At 38.3% G+C, this 20,274-nt stretch overlaps 1 protein-coding gene across 6 annotated transcripts in view; it reads left to right on the top strand.

Moving 5' to 3' along the window:
• Nucleotides 1–20,274, top strand: part of SRGAP3 (SLIT-ROBO Rho GTPase activating protein 3) — a 287,676-nt gene that overhangs the window by 227,680 nt on the left and 39,722 nt on the right. For 4 of the 6 annotated variants that reach the window (XM_056804578.1, XM_056804579.1, XM_056804580.1 and 1 more), the window contains 3 exons: nt 4,880–4,910; nt 6,345–6,405; nt 7,619–7,696. In XM_056804578.1, the coding sequence (XP_056660556.1) occupies nt 4,880–4,910; nt 6,345–6,405; nt 7,619–7,696 (170 nt within the window). Of the gene's footprint in view, nt 1–12; nt 116–4,879; nt 4,911–6,344; nt 6,406–7,618; nt 7,697–20,274 lie in introns of all 6 variants that reach the window. The other 2 variants (XM_007500149.3, XM_056804581.1) reach the window with 1 other exon arrangement.

Raw genomic sequence — 20,274 nt, 5'->3', positions numbered from 1 at the left:
GTTTTCCCCTAGGCCCCCATGTCTTCCCCCTAAACCACAGAAAATGAGGAGACCTAGGCCTCTCTCAGTGTATAATCATAAACTCTTTAACGGCCGTATGGAAACGTTCATTAAGGTACTTGCTGGGGAACCTGAAGAGTCTGTGAATGCTCCAAGATGTAATGGCAGCCTCCCTCTCTTTCCTGCTACCCATTCTCCTTCATGGCCAAGCCTTTCCCATTGCTTTGGCCATTCCCTCTCTGTGTGTCCGCTCTGGTTCTCAGCAAAGATTTCCAATGAAAGCCATTGTCTCCTCTCCATTCCTTCCCATGATCCTGTGCATTATTAGAGGTGGGGTAGGAATAAGATGATAAGAGGAAGATGAGCTCATAAAAAGGCAGAAAATGAATGACAACCCCCAATGGAACCTAAGTGGAATTGAATTGCTGGCATCTGAATCTCAGCCAGTCATATCTTATCACAGCAGACAAAACAGCCCTGGGTGTGGGGGCTATAGTTAAAGGAACACCCTGGTGTTACCTTCCCTTGTACTTCCCCAGTCTAAGATGATTGATTTTACTGACACAGAAAGAAAATCCCTGAGGATCATCGACAAAAAAACCCAAAAAACTTGGCATGATACCAAAGGAAGAAAGCATATTCTATATTTATTAGTTTCTCCTCTGGAAAACCTCCCTCCTATAATTTATTCCTCTTCTCCTGCACATTTTCCCCCACCAGAAGAGTTAGAGTTGGAATAAACTCTTTGGAGTCACAGGTTATAATTATTTTTACTACTAGCAATAATAATAATAATAATTCTCATTTATGCTGCACTAGAAGGTTTGCAAAGTGCTTTACATATATCATCTCATTTAAAACCCACTTAAAATAGCAAAATGAAAAATCCCATGTATCTCCATTGAATTCACTCTCTCCTTTCTCTTTTTCTGGATGGAGTAACAGAAAGCTGTCCCCATTGTAACACCTAGAGGTGGATGGCAAAACCTTTTTGGAGAGACACTCTGATGTTAGCAGGTGGCAGAAGAGTGAAAGAGAAGAGAGTAGCTGAGAAAGAAAATAGTTATTCTCTGCATTACTTAAGGAGGAAAAAAATTAGTCCAGCTGGTTGGTTTGAGAGCCAAGTGCTGTCTAGTTGACAGATACCATCTACAGAAAATGAAACACTTAGGTGTCTGGAGAAGTTGCTGTTTCCCGTAAGAGCTCTCAATCCTGCCTGAGTAAGATCTTGCCTCATCCACCACTTCAAGCATTTTTCCTAGCAAGAGTTTTTAAGAAGGGGAGAATGGTGGCATACCTGGTAATGAGTAAACGTGACCAACTCTGACTTCCTTTCCTGGAAACAGGTAGGGTGGTACAGCATTGGGCGTTTGGGGGTTGGGGGTTCGGTTGGGGGAAGGAATGATAATTGCTGAATAGGGTATACCTAAAGTTAAGATAACAGCCCAAGGTTAGACAGAAGATCCCATCAACAAACCAGAATCCCACAAAGTCTTTGGGAGTAATCTTTATGTGCTTAGTATTAGGAAAGAAGAGGTAGGTGAGAGTATTTTCAGGTGAAGTTAATGTTTCAGAGTGATAAAAACTGGCAGCATTTTGGAGAATCTGTCCTACCATAGGAGATAAGATATTACTACTGGGGGTTTCCCCCAGAAACCAAGTATTTATCTAGCCACATTTAGGAGAGAATTGCATTTGGAAGATGAGAGACATATCTTTCCTGGAAAAGATGGTACTCTGTATCCATTTTTTCCTTCAATCTTTTTTATTCTTCTACTTGCCCTCCCTCCCCAAATAGTTTCTTTAGAAAGTCTCTTCCAATATCTCCCATCTTAGATCTTTCTATCAATCAATGAATCAATTAATAAATAAACATTTTTTTGAATTCTCACTATGTGTAGTGTTAAAAGGTAGAAAGGAAATATGACATGATCCCTACTTTCAAGGAGCTTATTACCTGACTGAGAGATAAACTGTAGGTACAAAAAAAGATAATATAAACCCAAGGTACTGTATGATTAGTATAAAAAAGAGTCTTGTGACAATCAGAGGTAGAGAAGAGTAGGAAAGGCATTTGAGACTCAGAAAATGGTATAGACAAAAGATAGGACATAGGTCTCAAGATGAGTTAATTCCTTTTAAAATATCTCATCATTTACCATCCATAAATAGTGAGCTCACTGTTACCGGATGATATTGAAGAATGGGGTATTCTTGTCCATTAAATAATTTGGTTAATAGAGGTATACAGCATTTGTATGTAAGAATTTAATATATAATACATACATTAATATTATATATATATAATATTTGAAGAGTAGCCATATTTTTAACATTTCTGCTCATCCTTCCCACTTTCTTCTTCCAATACAGAAGGTTGACAAATATAGAAATTAAGCCAATATGGCAAGAGGTGGCTTACTTAAAATAATGTGACTGATATTCAAAGAGCAGATCCTAAACATCTAAATATATGTTGTCCTTGAAATTCATCAACTCAGGATGTTAAAGGCTTATTCCAGTAGTATGATCATTGTTCCACATATTTCTAGACTTTCTTCTTATTAATTCCCTTTTGAAGCTATTGTACGCTTTTTTCCTAATACATCAAATAGTACAAATATTTATTCCTTTAAGGTATATTTAATTTTTGGAAATAGTCCAGTGTCACTAAGATGAGTGAACAAATAGTGATACCAATGTCAGGTATAAGCATGATTTTCATGTTTTGCTAATAAAGCATTTCTGAAGACATTTTCCAAAAAGGAGTGTATATAGTGTTTTGAGCAATAATATCCTCTTTGGAATAAGCATATAGAATCCAAAGATAAGTACTTTATAGAGTAATAATCACATGGATACTCACTATGAAATGTTTATTCAGTAATTCATTTCATTGCTTAATAATTGGACCTTATTTTTATTACATATTTCAGAAGATTTATTATAATATTGAAAATATTTAAATCTATTCAAAAATCTTTGAAATCTATAAGATTTTATTATAAAAGTACTTAACCCTAAAATTATCCTGAATATAATGAAATTTTTCTTTGATGATTCTGATATTTCCCAGTAGAAGTTTCCAGAAATAAATAAGTTTCCTTAGTTTTGAAATATCATATTGATAAAAGGTTATTTAGTATAGCATCAGCATAGATACTTAATAATCTTGCTGGTATAGATGAAAAGCAATTCCCTAGATAATAAGCATTGTGTAAACAACAAGAGAATTTGTTATATCAATTGATAAAACTCGGTCTTACAGATGCAAGCACAGGTGTTTTCAGACTCCTGTTTTTTATTTCAGATTGAGAAAAATGTGATTATCTGTCTAGTGTTAGAATTTAATTTTATAACAGGAAAACCGATTTATGAGGAAAACTCAATATTTTGAGATTTTAAGATACTGCTACAAAAGACCTTTTAAAAATTTCTTGCCATTCTGTGTTTTTGCAACTAAGAACAAACATGAATATAATAGTGGTGCCACTTAGTGGAAAATTCCAGCGGGCAAACACTTGATAAAGAGTTTCCTATAGTTTACTATATAGACAATTCTCTAGCCCACTAGCCCTGTCTTCTCGTAAAGCCTTGATGAGATAGTTTTGTTCCCATTAAACTCCAGGGCACAAGGTGAATCCCTAAGCATTCAGTGCCTGTAGCTTTTATAAAATGTGTTATTAGAAAACAGTAATAAAAATAAAAGCTATCCTTCCTTTCCTCTCATTCTTGTAGTTCCAAATCATGTAGACCAATTGAGTGAAGGAGATGGAAGTATGTTGGATAAAGGTCCAGAAGAAAAATTTGTCCAGTTGACTTAATGTCAGTCAATAAATATTTGTGTTTACTTTATGCTAGGCACTGTGTTAAGCACTGAAATGAAGGGAATACAAGGAAAAGGAAAAGCAAAGCAGCCCCTGCTCTCAAGGAGATCGTATTCTAAAGGGGAAGACAAATATGAAAATAACTAGATATGTACAAGATAATATACAGAGTAGATGAAAGGTAGTCTTGAGGTGGAACATGGAGAGATGGGAATACACTGCCCTTTTTGGCACTGTTTACTACATGGTGGAATTTGATGATGGACAGAAATTGGATTCAGCTTGGAGCCCATCCAAGAGGGGTTGGTTATTAAAAAAAAAAAAAGCCACCTCCTAGTAAAATGGCTTCATCTTTGGTGTCATGGAAGAAAATAGTCCTCAAAATCAGAAAACTCAAGTCTGAATTCTGGCTTTGCCCCAGAATCCCTTTGTGACCTTATGAAATTAATTTTACCTATTGGGTCTCAGTTTCCTCATGTGTAAAGTTGGTGATTAGATCAAATGACACCAAAGACCCCTTCTATCTCTAAATCAATAATCCTGTGACTCCAAAGATGGCATTATAAAAGAACTCCAGTATATGCTCCTTTTCCAACCTACAAATTAAGGCATATTTCACTCAGAGTGACCATGGGAGAGCAATTCATTTGATCAGGAATGAGAGATTAATCTGTTATGGGATCTCTGGGAAGAACCACATCTAGGTATGAAGATCACCTTTAGAAAGGCTCTATTCCTGTCTTTGGATGAGACAAAGAGGTTCTGTGAGTGTCCTTGGCTGGAAGCACCAGTTTGGATGAGAAAAGGAGCCCTGTTAGAATTCTGATCCGAGGCATGTGGCAAGTTGCCTGGCTCCCCATTCATTCGTCAATAAGGCTCAGAGCTGGGGCATCCACCTAGCCAGTCTTTCCTTGGGTCTGACTTTGACCTTTCTTGGCTGCCATTGCATCTGAGCTCTCACGTTCTCTGAAGGATATGCTTACTCTAACTGATCCCATTCTTGCGTAATCTTTTCTTTTTTTCCTGCTCTGCTGCTTTTTTTTGGTTATCAGAGGAAGAAGAAATGCTCGAGCCAGGAACCAGGTATTTACTAGACAGGCCTTTCATTCCACTCGGTGCGAGGGGAATGGTTGGTGTCTCTCCCTGTCCCAGAGAATGGCTTCCAGCACAAAACCCCACATTCCCTTTACCAGTTGGCCAATGGCCTCCTCCTCTACACTTATTCATTGTAAATCAGTGAGGAATGTATTAGCTAGAGGATTAGGGGAAAAAGTAAAAAATCCCAATAAGTCATCTCCCTGGTGTGAGGCTCACCATGTATTTCCTGCTTATTTTCTTACTTTTTAAGATAGCTTGTGATTATCACTTTTTAGGTTTAACATGTTTATGTGACTGAGCAAGTCGCTTCCCCTCTCATGGCCTCAGTTTCTTCTTCTATAAAATGAGGGAGTTGAACTAGATGATCTGAAAGGCCCTTTTGACTCTAATATTCTAGAATTCTCTAAATCTGACAGGCCTTGGGAACCCCCCCCCCTTTAGTAATGCTACAATTCACAGTCAACAATCAGCATTAGTTTGAGGGGGTGGTTAATGTTGGATGTCAACTGAACCATAAAGAAAATCCAACTCTTACCCAAATTCCCTGTTATGAAACATTTTGCATAAAAGGTCAATCAGGAAAGAGGAAATTGAAGACAGTCACACCTCAGATGGACATGGTTCACTCCAAACATTGGTTTAACATTATTCAGGCAGTACACATTAGCTGTAGCATTTTTTTTCCTTTCAAGAGAATGTCAGAGTGCTGAGATTATTTAAAAATAAGCTGTTATGTTTCAGGCTCTTAGTACCTGATGGGCCAGCTTTAAGTGGCCCTTGTCCTTCTGTGCTAGTGGTCAATTTGCTAGGGACTAGAATAGGAGTTGGGCTCCTACTCTTTTACTTCAGAGCTCCTGAAGCCCAGAGCTGGAATAGGGCAGTTTGGGAGCTAGAGACTGTGAATATCTTCTACTCCAGAACAACTTTAGTTTACAAGCCCACTGTGCCTCTGAAGTGTTGAGAATTCCCCCATCTCCTCTACCTCCTAGCTTTGCAGAGAAACTAGGGTTGCTAAAACACAAGATGGCAGTTTAGGGCCTAAGCCTACAAACATTGCTCCCATCTCCCCTCCCCTGCCCCCCCAAACAGGAAGGGCTAGCCACCAGGATTGCCTTGAGCATCTCCTCTCTGAAGAGAAGGGTACAGCTGCAAGAACCATAGCCTCTCTCTAAGCTGGGTAACAAGACAGAGCATTTCTCCTATGCTAGAGTAGCCATGCCTTTTCCTGCATAATTGATCATTCCTCCTCATTTCCAACCTGCTTATGGAGACAACAAGGTGGGGCAGCTCCTTGCTTAGCTTCTCACTAACTTGGGGGCGGTGCTCATCTTTCATCCAGAGCTCACATGTGTGCTTGAGATTATATCCAAATGTTTTACAAATCAAACCAAGTGAAAAAAGTCTTAATTCTCTCTTAAGGATTCAGGGCAGGCTATACCCCTCGTGGTGGAAAGCTGTATCCGCTATATCAATTTATACGGTAAGCCCTTGGCAACACCATTGCCTTCAGCTGGGTAGGGTGGGTGGTGGGAAGATCTTGTCTCCCCTGGCTTCCTCGTAATTGGTCGAAAGTTATTCTACAATATCTGCTTAGGCTATCTACAAATGCTCTGTGTGGGTACTTTCTAGGTAAGGGGAGAGAAACAAAGTGAAATGGGAAAAAAGGAAAAGAGTGGGATGGGGTGTCCATACTTCTCCCTCTCCAAACATTTTAAGCTCTAACTTTATTTACTGTTCAGATCAGCTGACCAATCATTGATGGTAGGTACCATTTGGCTGGCCCTTCTATTAATTCATTCCGTAAATTTTTATTGGACACCTATGATGTACTCAGAAATTGTCATAAGTCCGAAAGTAAATAAGACAGTCTTTGATCCCCAGAGACATATAGGGCAATAGAGGAAATTAAACATATGTCTTATGATGACCTCAGTTTGTCAAAGGGTAGCTTCTTATTTTAACTATTGATCTTCTGTAAATATAGGTTTTGTGTAGGGCTTCTCCCAGCTGCATGTCCATAGACTTGAATTTAAATTGAGATGGAAGAGATGAGGCAGTATACTAACTGGGGCAGGATAACAGGGGCTTTGCTCCAGGCTGCTGAATTTAGAAGGTGTTACAGTCCTTCTGCATCTTAGAAACAGTACAGCCTAGCACCTACTCAGCAAGAATAATTAAAATGGCAAGTAAGATGAGGTAAATTGGCCTGACTCCTTCCCCCAGCTTCCCTAGCAAGAGTCTTGAGCTAAGGTATTCTGAGGACTCTGATTCTTTCTACACTGATCACCCAAAGGAGTGACTTCATATTTCCTTTCCTGAGTTTAGTTGGTGGCACTTGCCTAGATATGAAGAGTCCTAATTATGTTTCGGAGATAATATGGAAGGAATAACAACAACAAAAAAGAAAAAGGATCCATTTTTATTCAAAAAGGATCCATTTTTATTTCCCATTGCTTTTCCAGAAGTTTAGTTTTAAAGCTTCTGGCTCATGGCCCCTTTGGCTCTGGGAAGGCCTTTTCTTTGCTAGTTGCTGGCTGGTCAGGCCTGTTGTGTTTAGTTTCTAACTGATCTCTGTCCTTTGTTATAAATGATTCAATGCAAGGTTGGGGATATGGATAGGGAAAGAGCAAAGGGGGAGGGGACTCATGAACATGCTCAGTGTTCTGATGATCTCATATTTTCTGCTTTCCCAGGTCTCCAGCAGCAAGGGATCTTTAGAGTGCCTGGATCGCAGGTTGAAGTCAATGACATTAAAAATTCCTTTGAGAGAGGTATGAATGGGCATAGAATTCTATGGGAGAGGATTAGGAAATTTTTGTAGGTGGCAGGTTGAGGGGGGGCGGTTAAGGGGTCCAGAAAAGGTACATATAACTTTGCAGAGGGTTTGCTTTTTCCCAGGTGAGAGTCTACATACAGGGCTGCTATGCTAAAGGTCTTTGGCAAGGCTCTGAGGCATTGAATTCTGTCTGAAACAGAAATCCATTTTGGTAAACCTTGAAAGCACTTAGATGACACATCCATCCTCTTCCACAGCATTTGCATTATAATAAGCCTTTTATCTCTAATTGTGGGATCAAAAGGCTTTGATTTTCCCTTCACTAGATTTTCTGGAATCATTGAGCTGGGAGAAGAGAGTTTGGAGCACAAAGAGACTTCCCATCATCCCTGCAGGGAAGTGGGGGGGAGGGGTTGGGATGTGAGAAATTTTGGCTTATTAAGGGGCTAGGAGGTGCCATGGGGTGGGATCAGAAGGGACAGCTTTTGATCTCTTCTCTCAGCTCCCTTCCTTACCTAGAGGTCATGGGCCGAATTTGCCCAACTTCAGCTGCTGCAAGACTCTTGCCAGTATTTGCTGAGGGCTAAAGGGCAGTTGTGTCAGAACCATGTTTTTTTCTAGCCCTCACTCCAGGACTCTGATCACAAACAGATGATATTCCCAATGATCCATCTCCCTTTCTCTCTCTCTCCCCTACCTAATTACCCCTTCCCACCTTCTCTGCTTGAGCACAGGATAAATCTCTTCTCCTCTTTCAATCACCTGCAGAGAGTATACTCTGTTTGTTCTGCCAATGACATGTAACAGCTGCTCTGTAGGAACAAAATGTGCACTGGTCTTCCTCTTAGAGGAGAAGGTGAAAGGGCTGTAGGAGCACATCTCTACCCTCTAGGCTCATCAGGGAAGCACGGAGTTATTTGAAAGAATAAAGATATGCTTCCAAGAGAAAATAAAGAAGAAAATGGACATGACAAGGCAGAGGAAAATCCTAATGGGAGTCAGGAGGTTGAGAGATGGAAGGATGGGATATGGAGAAGATGATGGAGGATCTCTCAACATTTAGAGCTGTTGTAATTAGGCTGAGATTCCTTCAATAAAAAGGAACACTGGAACTTCTGACATTAGGATGCTCTTTTCTTGGACTCCAAGGGAAAATGATGTAGGTCCTTGGTGGTATTCAAAAGAGAGGTTAAGTCATAATGATCAGAGTAAAAAGTGGCAAGTGGTGGTGACTGGTGACTCCTGTGGTGGAGTCTAGAGGTGGTTATTTGTCAGCCTTACTTGAAAAAATAAGAATGATCAGCTCTCTTTCTAAAACATATATCCAGGGCCTGACAGGGAATGACATGTAGTCTCAATCCCGTCAAACCAATACCCACCTCTGGAATTAAATATTATTATCAGAAGGGACCTAGAAAGTATTTATATGGATCAGATTATATAGTCTTGGGTATGAAACAGAAAGTGGAGGGTGTCTTAAGAGCACAGGTGGTATTTTTAATCACTGTTATTAATTGTAGTCTTTAGAAGAGGAAGGCAGATTTTTAGAGGTAAACAAGTGATTAAGAAAGAAAAGAGGATTTGGATTTCAATATCAAGTAGAAACAGATCCTTGCAGACTGCATATTGACATAGAAAACCATAAATTAACATTATCTACATATTATCTTATTTTTATCAAACATTTCCTAATTACATCTTAATTTGGTTTCTACAGCATTTGGGAATTTTGTTAACTGTTTTTGCAGTAGACATTGAACTTCACACCTCTAGACCATTAAGTAGTCAATCAGCAAGAATTTATTAAACCCCTACTAATTACCAGGCACTGACCTAGGTACTGAGAATAAAATATGAATGAAGCAAAACCTACCCTTAAGGAGCTTGCATTTTGTCAGAGAAAATAATAAGACTATATATAATCATATATACAATGAATATAAAGAGAAGAAATACAGGTTAGGAGGAGGGCATTAGCAATTAAGATGATCAGGAAAGGCTTCATGTAAAAGGGATGTCTTTTTTTATTTAAAATTTAAAAATATTTTTCCATCTTTACATGATTCATTTTCTTTCCCTCCATTCTTCCATCCCCCCTCCCAGAGCCAAAAAAGCAATTCCACTGGGTTGTACAAATGCTTTCACTTGATACCTATTTCCATATTATTCATTTTTGCTACAGAGCAATTTTTAAAGCCTAACCCCAAATCACATACCCATTTATTCATGTGATAAATGTTATTGTATGTTTTGCTTTTGCATTTTTTTCTACTCCCACTTTGCTTTCTCTCAATGTGGATAGCGTTCTTAAAGGAGCAGAGCTTTCATGGTTGAAAATATAGGAAAGAAACTTTTGGCCAGGAAAGGAGAATGGTAGAAATATGTTAGACTAGACACTTGTCATTGGATCAGGAGTACTTTAAACTGAAAATAAAAGCAGAGGGAGAAAATTGTCTATACTTATTTACCAAGGCTCATGCTACCATACACAATATACAGGAACAATGTGGGAAGAATATCAATAGAGAAGACTGGTAATTTGTAGGAAATAGTATTGAAGAAGAGATTCAACCACAAATTCTATCATATTTGGTCCTTACACAAAGATGCCAAATTATAAGTAATGGACAAGACAAATTAGAGAGATTCAAACAGAAGTATGAAAATTTGACCTCATAATTATATTGGGTCTTGATGGGATGGAACCTATGACTGGAATATAGCTCTGAAAGGCAATATACTTTATTTAAAAGGAATAGAATAGATGAAGGGGATGGTAGAGTAGCTCTATATATTAAGAAGATATAACTCATCCTGAAAGCAGAAAAGGAAAAACATGGTGGTAGACATTTAGAAGGAAAATGACAAAAGAAGAAAAAGATACAACATTGTCTTAAGTATGTACAACAGACCACCTGGCAAAAGGAGGAATTATATGATGATTAGAATACTGACGTAGAGGTGCCATTTAATAATGGTTGAAAGCTTCATCATCCAAACATCTGTGAAATTCTCCCTTGGTAAAAGGCAGACTAGCATTTGCTGACTAGCTGATGAATTCTTGCTGTACCTTAGACACAAATTTCATTTTTCAAAAGGAGGGACATAAAAATAGGAATATGGACTTGATTTCAACCAAAGAAGGAAGAACTGGTTGATGAAGTAGAAATAATGCAAACCTTGGGAGGAGCTAACTGTACGATCCTAGATAGAAAAGGAAAGGAAAATCAAACTTGGGCTTACTTATTCTCTAGATTTGGGGAGAATGAATTTCAAACTGTTCTGAGACTAGATGAGTAATATTGCATGGCCTAAAATTCTAGAATAATACAGTCCAAAAGTGTTAGGAAACTTAAGAATGAAATTCTAATAGCAAAATAATACGTTCTCATTTATGTAGCCACATCTAAAGAGAATAATGTGGATATACCAGCAATTCATTGGCTATCTTAGATATTTTAAAATAGAAACAGAAAATGGAAGCCAGAGCAGGTAACTGAAGATATTTGAAGGTCTGTCATGCAAACAAAATATTAAGCAACATAGAAATGTTAGCTGTCATTATTATTATTGTTATTATTATAGCATCATTATATAAGAATAGAGTATATAATAATATATATAATATATATTATATATATATAATATATAATAATAAGAAGAATCCATATGCTATGGATATAAATGTCCCTCTTTATTTAATAGTTTTGTTAATGACTTTAATAAAAAATATGGAGAGTGTACTTATAAATTTGTAGGTATCACAAAGCTCAGAGGGATAGGTCACACATTAGATGACAGAATCAAGAGTTGAAAAGTTTTAAATAAGTTAGATCAGTAGTTCATATGTAATAAGAAAAAATACAATAGGAATAGATGCAAATTTCTGAACTTGGGTTCAAAAAACCAACTTTGCAAGTACACAATGATAGGAATAATATTGCCTCTGAAAAAGATCTTAAGATTTTAGTGATTTGCATGGCTAGTATGGTGACAATGTAATAAGATAGCCCAAAAGCTAAATAATCTTTGACTCCATTGAGAGGCATATTTCCAGAACAAAGGAGATGATGGTCTCTATATTCCATCTGGGTCAAATCACATCTAAGGGCCATATTTCAAGAAGGAAATGGATGAATGAAAGAAGGTTGGCAAGGATAGAGAAGGGCTATGAGATCATGCTATAGGAGAATCAAGTGAAGGACTACAGATATTTAGCCTGTAGAAGAGAAGACTTGTACAGATCATGGTAGTTATTTTCAATATTTGAAGGTCTGTCATGCAAACAAAATATTAAAAATTGTCATCTAAGGGATTAAACTTTGGCTTGGCCCCAGGATACCATATTTAGAATAATGGTGAGGGAGAAGTTGCAAAGGGGAAGATCTTAGATAGATGCATATAATTTCTGGGCAATTCAAAGTATCTTTAGCAGAATAACCTGCCTTGGAGACAGTGACATCCCCATATCAGAGATATCTATCAGGAGGCTGGATGATCACTTTGGGGAGGGGGAGGATGTTATAGAAGCAGTTTCTTCTATTTCAACTAGGTTATCTCTATAACCTCTTCCAGCTGGAAGATTTCAGGTTTATGGGATTCTGTAGTTCTTTTACAGATTCTCTTTTTGAGTCTTTCTCTTTAGCCTGGCTTATGTCTCCCACATCCTTCTTCCCTACTGGGTGCTCATTCTGCCACCTCTATTTAGCTGTCCACATCGTCTGGAATTTTGCCACCTCAGGCAGATAGGATGCCAAAGACTGGAGCCAAGAGTGGGGAACAGCTGTATAGACTGTTGACATACCGTTCAGGTGATGATGGTGGCACTGGAAGGAACTCAGGGTAAGGAGTGGCACAGAGAAGAAAATGGGATCCAAGATCTCTGTCCCTTATTGTGTACAAGAGTAAGCGTGTATGCACGAGGAGGATTGAGCTGAACATGGCATTAAGGAAGCTGTCAACACTGTTGCTGATTATAGATCATGGAGAACAAAGAAGAAAAGAACTGTAAACATTTGGCTTGACTGCATAAAAGTAATACTAATTGAAGTTATTCGTGTGAACTGCTAATTATTTATGTCTAATTACTATGCAGTGCAATAGTAATTATGCATATTGTTCAATATGTCAGCTTAAGTTTGTTATAATTTTTATTTGTTGAAAACATGAAAGTATCAGACATGTCCAGTTTTCTTTGTTAATGATATGCTACGTTCATGACTTCAAATTATTTCAGGAAATGTTTTTTATATCTTATTCAGTTTCAAGGTTCTTGCAGGGCTATAATGTCCCTTATAGTTATTCCATTTTTGAGTAAGTTCTGTGAAATCATGGCACTTCTGGAGGCTTCCCTAATATCCTCCCCAAAATGGCATGCCACAACTCAGCCTACTACTTCCTTTTCCATTCCTACACAAGACCTTGGTTTCTTCTCCCACCTCTCATGTTCCTGCCACATTAATCAACATGATTCCTAGAATATCAAGCTGGAAGGGATCTTAGAGATCATGTAGTTCAACCTCTTTGTTTTTTATATGAGGAAACTGGTATCAGAGAGGTTAATTTGTCCATGATCTCTAGTGGAATGGGCTACCTCTAAAGCAGAGCCTCTTAAACTTCTTCTTGTGCTATGGGCAGACCCCTTTGGAAGTCTGATGGAACCTATAGACCCCTTCTCAGAAGACTGTTTGTAAATAATTGAAGGAAATGATAATTTTCAGCTGGAGACTAGTGAAAAGGAAGATGTGATTTTTTTCTTTTCTGAATTCATGGATCCCTTGTTAATCTGTGGATCCCAATAAAGAACTCTTGCTCTATAGAGACTGTGTTTCCCTCTTTGGACGTCTTCAAAGGCTGGGTGACTTGTCAGCCATGTTTTAGTGAGGATTCTTTTTCATGTGTAGCTAAGATCTATTTCAATCATAAAATTCTGTGATTTATAGACAATGATAATAACAGCAACAATGTGCTCATGTCATTTACATTAGTACTTTAAAGTGTGCAAAGTTCTTTATTTCATTTATTCCTCACAATAGCCTTTGTGAGTTAGGTGCTATTTTCATCTCTTATTTTACAGGTGAGGAAACTGAGGCTCAGAGATATTAACTGATTTGACCACATTCACCCATCAAGTATCTTACTTAGGAAGGCTTCAAACCTAGTTCTCTCCTAATTCCAAGTCTAAAGCTCTAACTATTCCTCATCTTTTTCATTTGACCCCTGTGAAGTTTATATACTTTAAACCACCAGATTAACTACTGCACATTGGGCTTGACCTCTATCTTTCCAATTTTCTGTCATATTTCAGGTCATGGGCATCTAGCTCATAACAGCCAAACAATCTACAAAGATACACGAAACCCCCTAGCCCAACTGCTAGAGCCACAGGTTCTTAGAATTGCAGGGAAGTTAGAGGTCTCCTAATCTAGGTATTCTAAAAATTTTTAGCCTCAGGGCCCATTTGCATTCTTAAAATGTATTGAAGATCCCCTCCAAGAAAGAGAAATTTATTATGGTAGAAATGAAAACACCATATATTGATTTGAAAATAATATTGATCTTGAAGAGCTCCTGAAAGGCTTATGGGGACCCCCAAATCACAGTTTTAGAATTGCTGGCAACTTCTAGCTCCATGTACCAACTCCTACCAGAGTATCTCTGAGAGTTGCTTGAGAAATTCAAGTGATGGTGATCTTCCTAGACAATTCAGTACAGAGATCTGGTCATTTAGTTTCTTTCCTTTGGCAGCATCATTTTCCAAGATCAGTACCTGCTTCTGTCATGTGCCTGGCCTCTCTCTAGTGACAAGCTGAAAAATTTGGAAGGTTCCCCTGTTTATTTAAAAAAAAAGTCTTGGGCAAACCCATTCTATTGGATCAATTTCATAAGACTATGGCCAAGGAATTCTTTATAGTACTAGTCCCTTCCCATGTGCCAGTTCTGCCTTCTTGCCCTTCCAGTTAGGTTTTTCCAGTGGTTAGAGCACTGCACCTGGAGTCAAGAAGATGAAAGCTGGAGAAAAGGTGGAATGATTGTGTCCTGGAGGGTTAGAAAGGTAATGAGCTAAAGAGAGGATTGGCACTTGACTATGACCCACAGAGAACATAGACAAATATTCCAGAAAGAGAAATTCTGGGAGGTTATTCTTTAAAAAGCTTGAAAGGGACCAGACTGGTCAAAGCCAGACAGAGATGGCCTAAAAAGGGTGAGGGAGTCAAGAACACCTGAGTTCAAATGTGGCCTCAGATACTTACTAGCCATGGGACTTTGAGAAAATCATTTAACCTCTATTCTGCCTCAATTTCCTGAACTATAAAATGAGGACCTATCTCACAGGGTTGTAATGAGAATCAAATGAGAAATTTGTAAAGTGCTTAGCATTGAGTCCAACACTAGTTCCCTTCCCTATCTTCTTTCCCCCTAGCTGTTCCTTTCTACTTCAAATATGCCTCACCCTTTTCAGACCATCTCTGTCTAGCCTTAACCAGTCTGGTCCCTTTCTTGCTTTTTTAAGAATAACCTCCCAGAATTTCTCTTTCTGGAATATTTGTCTACATTCTCTGTGGGTCATAGTCAAGTGCCAGTCCTCACTTTTGCTCATTACCTTTCTAACCCTCCAGGACACAATCATTCCACCTTTTCTCCAGCTTTCATCTTCTTTCTGATTCCAAGTTTCCTATTTTGGGGCACCTTTAGTGGTGCCATCTCCCTGGCAACCAGATGGTCTTAACATGTCTCTGTATCTCTTTTGCCACCCACTCTTCACTTCCCACACATTCTAGCTTGTGACTAAATTCTCCCCAAACCAGCATGCTGTGTGTTTCCTTGGTAATTGTTTGGTGTTTAAATCCTTCACTTCAATCTCTTAAAGGATGCTAACTGTTCAACACTTTTTTGAAGATATTATGATCTTGCTCATTTTTTCTCTAGCTCAGAAGTGGTTCCTTCCAACTTTGTGGATGAGGTTCTTGGCAAGAAACACCATTTTCCTTTCTTTCTAGCACCTTTCAAAGGGAACACAGATTTCACATCAAGTGACATGCTTTATTATTTCTTACTCTGGTTAATTTTTCTGTGAAAGAAGTTAGAAGACTTGGATTTTAGCTCTGGCTCTGCCACTAACCAATTCTATAACCTTAGATAGATTATGACTGTCTCAGAGACTCAGTTTTTTCTCCTGTAAAAGGAGGTTGAATGAAATGGTCTCTAAAAATCCCCTTCATCTCAGTATATCTTTTATTCTTCTTACCATATACATTGATCAGTTCTTCCATAAATCTTAAATTTGAAAAAAAATCTAGGAAAACATCATGTTCTTATAGCATTCAGCATGAAACAGTAGGTACTGTCTTTAGATCTCAGGTGCTTCTTCAATAAAAGGAGTTTGAATGAAATAATCTCTAATTACCTCAATAAGTCTTTGATTCTCTCAAAACATCTTTTTACAATGACTGATTTACTGCTACCATCAATCTTAAACTTAAAAAAGTTTCTAGAAAAATTGCTCTACAACTTTCTAGCAGAATTAAGAAGATGATCACATTTGTCAGTGGACATATGATTGGGGTTATAAACCCTAAGTGATCACCCTAGTACAAATATCAATAATATGGAAATAAGTCTTGACCAAAGACACATGTAAAACCCTGTGGAATTATGTGTCGGATATGGGAGGGGGCTCAAGGGAGGGGAGGGAAAGAACATTATTTTTGTAATACTGGAAAAATGTTCTAAATTAATCAATTAAATAAAATTTTAAAAAATAAAAAAAATTTTAAATGTTTTAAAAAGAATTAAGAAGAAAACCTAATGTAGGTAAACTGTTAGGAAGATGTGAATTGACACTGGAGTAGTAATTCAGTCCCAAATCTGCCATGGAGGAGATCACTGTTTTGTTTTCACAATTCAACCATCTCTGTGCCCCACATGTCCATCTACATTACTGTCCTTCATATTTACAGATAAAATCTATTTCCAAGGGTAATGTATAATAACTGATGTCTATATCTCTCTGTCTACCCACCTACCCATCCCTCTCTTTCTCTCTCTCTGTCTCTCCCTCTAGCTCTCTAGCCTCTATCATCTCTCTAGCTCTCTATTCATTTATCCATATACGTATCTATATATGTAGATATCTTTAAGACTTGTTAGATGCTTTATATCCATTCTCTTTTTACGTCTCTCATTATTCTGTCATTTCAAGTACTTATTTATCTTTTAGTATGTACCAGTCTAGGTGCTAAGCCCTAGAAATGACAGAATAATGTCAAGCGATGTCTTAGCTAAGAATAAGTGAAAATAGGGTTTCTGTCTTCCATAAGGAGCTCCAATTCTAAGGAGAAAGATAATAAAGAAATAACTAGGTCTACAGAACTTACTATATATGTGTGGGTATTCTATATTTGGACTAGGTTCAGAGGGGAATGGACAAGAAGTTTGGGAACTGGTCCTCTTCCATAAGAGACTGCAACCTGGTTGAAGAGAAAAGAATCACATGCTTGAAACAACTAAAGAACAATATAAGGACGTTATAAATTCAGATTCCAAATTAATGGAGTTCTATAGAAAGAGACAGACAGACAGGACACTAGCAGAGGAGGGTAGGAAGATCAGGAAAGCCCTTCTATAGGAGGTGGCCCTTGGCTGACCACAAAGGGATATGACAGGCACAGTCTTAATGCAATGGCATACTCAAGGCACTGTGGGACCAAGGATGAACAAGTGTGAATCACAAGGGCAAGGGGAACCCCATCGCTTGGCCAAGTGTGACTTTTCACCTAGGCAGCATTGTAAACATCATCTCTGGGCATCTTTTGTTCAGCAGCACCCATGCTGCCCTTCCCAGCTTTCTGCACCTCTTCCTTGTTTGGGGCTTGGCCAGAGGAGAATTTTTAACCTTGACCTTAAAAACTGCTGCTTGAGTTGACTGATTAGAAAACCTTGATGGCATCTGAAATTACATCCTTAGAGTTTCACCTCTGGCAAATGCTTCTGTCACAGGGGAATTTGCACAATTTTGGCATCTCAAGGCTGAGGCAGCTTTGTAAAAGCTTGAAAGCTGAGGAATGTGGGAATGAAAAGCTGAATTTATTTCCTTTCCTAACTGTGTCTCTCCTAGGCAAATGGAGCACAAGTTTAAAACAGAAGTAAATATTTCTAAGTGATGAGTGTGGAATCAATTTTGTCATTATTCTTGGGTATGAAGCTATTGGATAATAATGGGAAATAGTTCATGTACTTTGTTCCTTAAGGCTGCGACAAGGTATCAAGGCTACACTGCTGAACTTCAAGTCAGAAAGGCTTGATCTGAATCCCATCTCTGACTCTTATTAACTGGGTGGCTCTGGAAAAATCACTTAATATTTCTGAGTCTCCATTTTCTCATCTGTAAAATGGAGATGATGATACCTGTACTTGCCTCAGAGGACTATTGTAAGAGACAAATGAAATAATATTTGTAAAGTCTCAAACCTTAAGGTATCATGCAAATATTAGTCATTATTAACCTAATTGGAGGATAATGATCTTTAAAAAAAATTATATAAACCCTTACCTTCTATCTTAAAATTAATACTATGTATTGGTTCCAAGGCAGAAGAGCAATAAAGGCTAGACATTGGGATTGAATGATAGACAGGTAGGAAGTATCTGAGACCAGATATAAACCCAGGACCTCCTTTCTCTAGATTTGGCTCTGAGGATAATGATCTTAAAGTTGTGAGGAAGGCTTTAAAGGAACCATATCCTCTCACCGGTAGGATCAATTATACTCTCCTAGAACACTTGTTTAATGGAATGGGCAGTGTAACTGGATCTATGGTCTCAGATGTTTCCTGCCTGAGTGATCCTGGACAAATCAAGCCTTTGTCTTGTAAACCTTAAAATTTCTTAGACTTATGAATGTTGGAAATTTCACCATTGGGAAATTTCATACTTGGAAAAAATTTCCTACTGATAGTAAGAACTCTATTGGAATGTGAAACCCCTTGGCATGGGAGGATCCTTCTCCTCCCTACTTAAGACTACTTTAGGACAGAAACCTTTTGCTAAACAATGGAAAGGGCTTTGACCTATGCTTAAGCATAGAACAGGAAGTTCTTTGAGTCATGATTGATTTTAGAATTGATACAATAGAGATACTTGGAATGACAGAACCAGGTCTTGGAAAATACAATCTCCACCCTACTTAGAGTAACAGGATTTAGGAAGGGCTGCAGCAAAGATCAAAATTTAATTATTTGAGAATATGACCTTCAACAGACATGTGCAAAGCCACAGACCTCTGGGTAGTCCTGGGTTAAACTAGAGCCACCATTGGCACAGGGGAGAGATCGACAGTGATTGGTAGATGTGAGAACTGAGGGGAGAGAACTTAGATGGTTTCCTTAAAGATAGCTGGGTCTGAGGAGAGAGGGAGAGAGTTTTTTGCTCTGAGAGGTTTTGCTCTGAAGGAGTCTGAGAGGAGAGAGGTCCTGGAGGGAGAGCTCCTAGAGAGGTCTTGAAAGAGGCTGTGGAAGGAGAACTCAGGAGGAGTCAGGAGGAGAATTCTCTGGAACATTTCTTGAAAGGAGGCTCTCTTGAAGGTGGAGCCTGAGGTTAGCATGAGAAGCCTTACCTAGAGAGATCTTGGGTGAGTGATAAAACCAACTGACTGATTTATTCATTCTTATTCCTTTCTTACTTTCTCTCTTTTTCTATTGATTAATCAGTGTATTATAAATTAAATTTCTCTATAAAACCCAGTTGGCTTGGGCATATTCATAAATTGGGAATATATTCCCTGGCGACCATATTATATTTATATAAAACCAAGACACAGTAGAAAACATATTTCAGCGGTCATAATTGTTATATATTTCCCTTGCTCCCAAAACACTTTAATTATGACAGTTTATGGCTCCCACTCTCTTATCTACAACTATTTAATGCTTAAAACTATTTTAAATCTAACAGTCTGTATCAGTTTTCTCATCTGTAAAATGGGAACAATAATAGCATCTATTTCCCAGGGTTGTTGTGAAGTTAAAATGAGATAAAATTTGTAAAGTGAAGTTTTCCTTGTATAGGGTTTGCAAATCCCAAAGCACTATGTAAATCTTAACTCTCGTTGAGGGAAGCTAGGTGGTGCAGTGCTGGGCTTGGAGTCAGGGAGGCTCATCTTCTTGAGTTCAACTGTGGCTTCAGAAACTTTTTCTAGCTGTGCAACCCTGGACAAGTCACTTAACCCTGTTTGCTTCAGATCCTCATGTGTAAGCTGGAGAAGGAAAGGGCAAACCACTCCAGTATCTTTGCTAAGAAAACTCCAAATGGGGATATAAAGAGTCAACACAACTGAACAACAACAAAGTACATTCTTGATGTTGTTATTATAACTCTAGGAACCCTTTCAAGAAATAGTTGGAAGCCTCACTTCCTCCTCCTCCCCTTCTCCTTAATGACTTGAAGAGTACATCCTAGTGTGATGATGCTTAATGGAAGAGCCCATTAAGTTAGGACATGCTGGGCAAACAGGGGAAAGTTCCCCTCCCACCTGCTGCTTGTCTGATCAGTCCTGGGCTGGGGGGTCATCTGTTC

Source organism: Monodelphis domestica, chromosome 7, assembly GCF_027887165.1.
Source record: "Monodelphis domestica isolate mMonDom1 chromosome 7, mMonDom1.pri, whole genome shotgun sequence".
Lineage (NCBI taxonomy): Eukaryota > Metazoa > Chordata > Mammalia > Didelphimorphia > Didelphidae > Monodelphis > Monodelphis domestica.
Note: the sequence above shows the minus strand (reverse complement) of the source record. Positions and strands in the feature narration are given on the sequence as shown.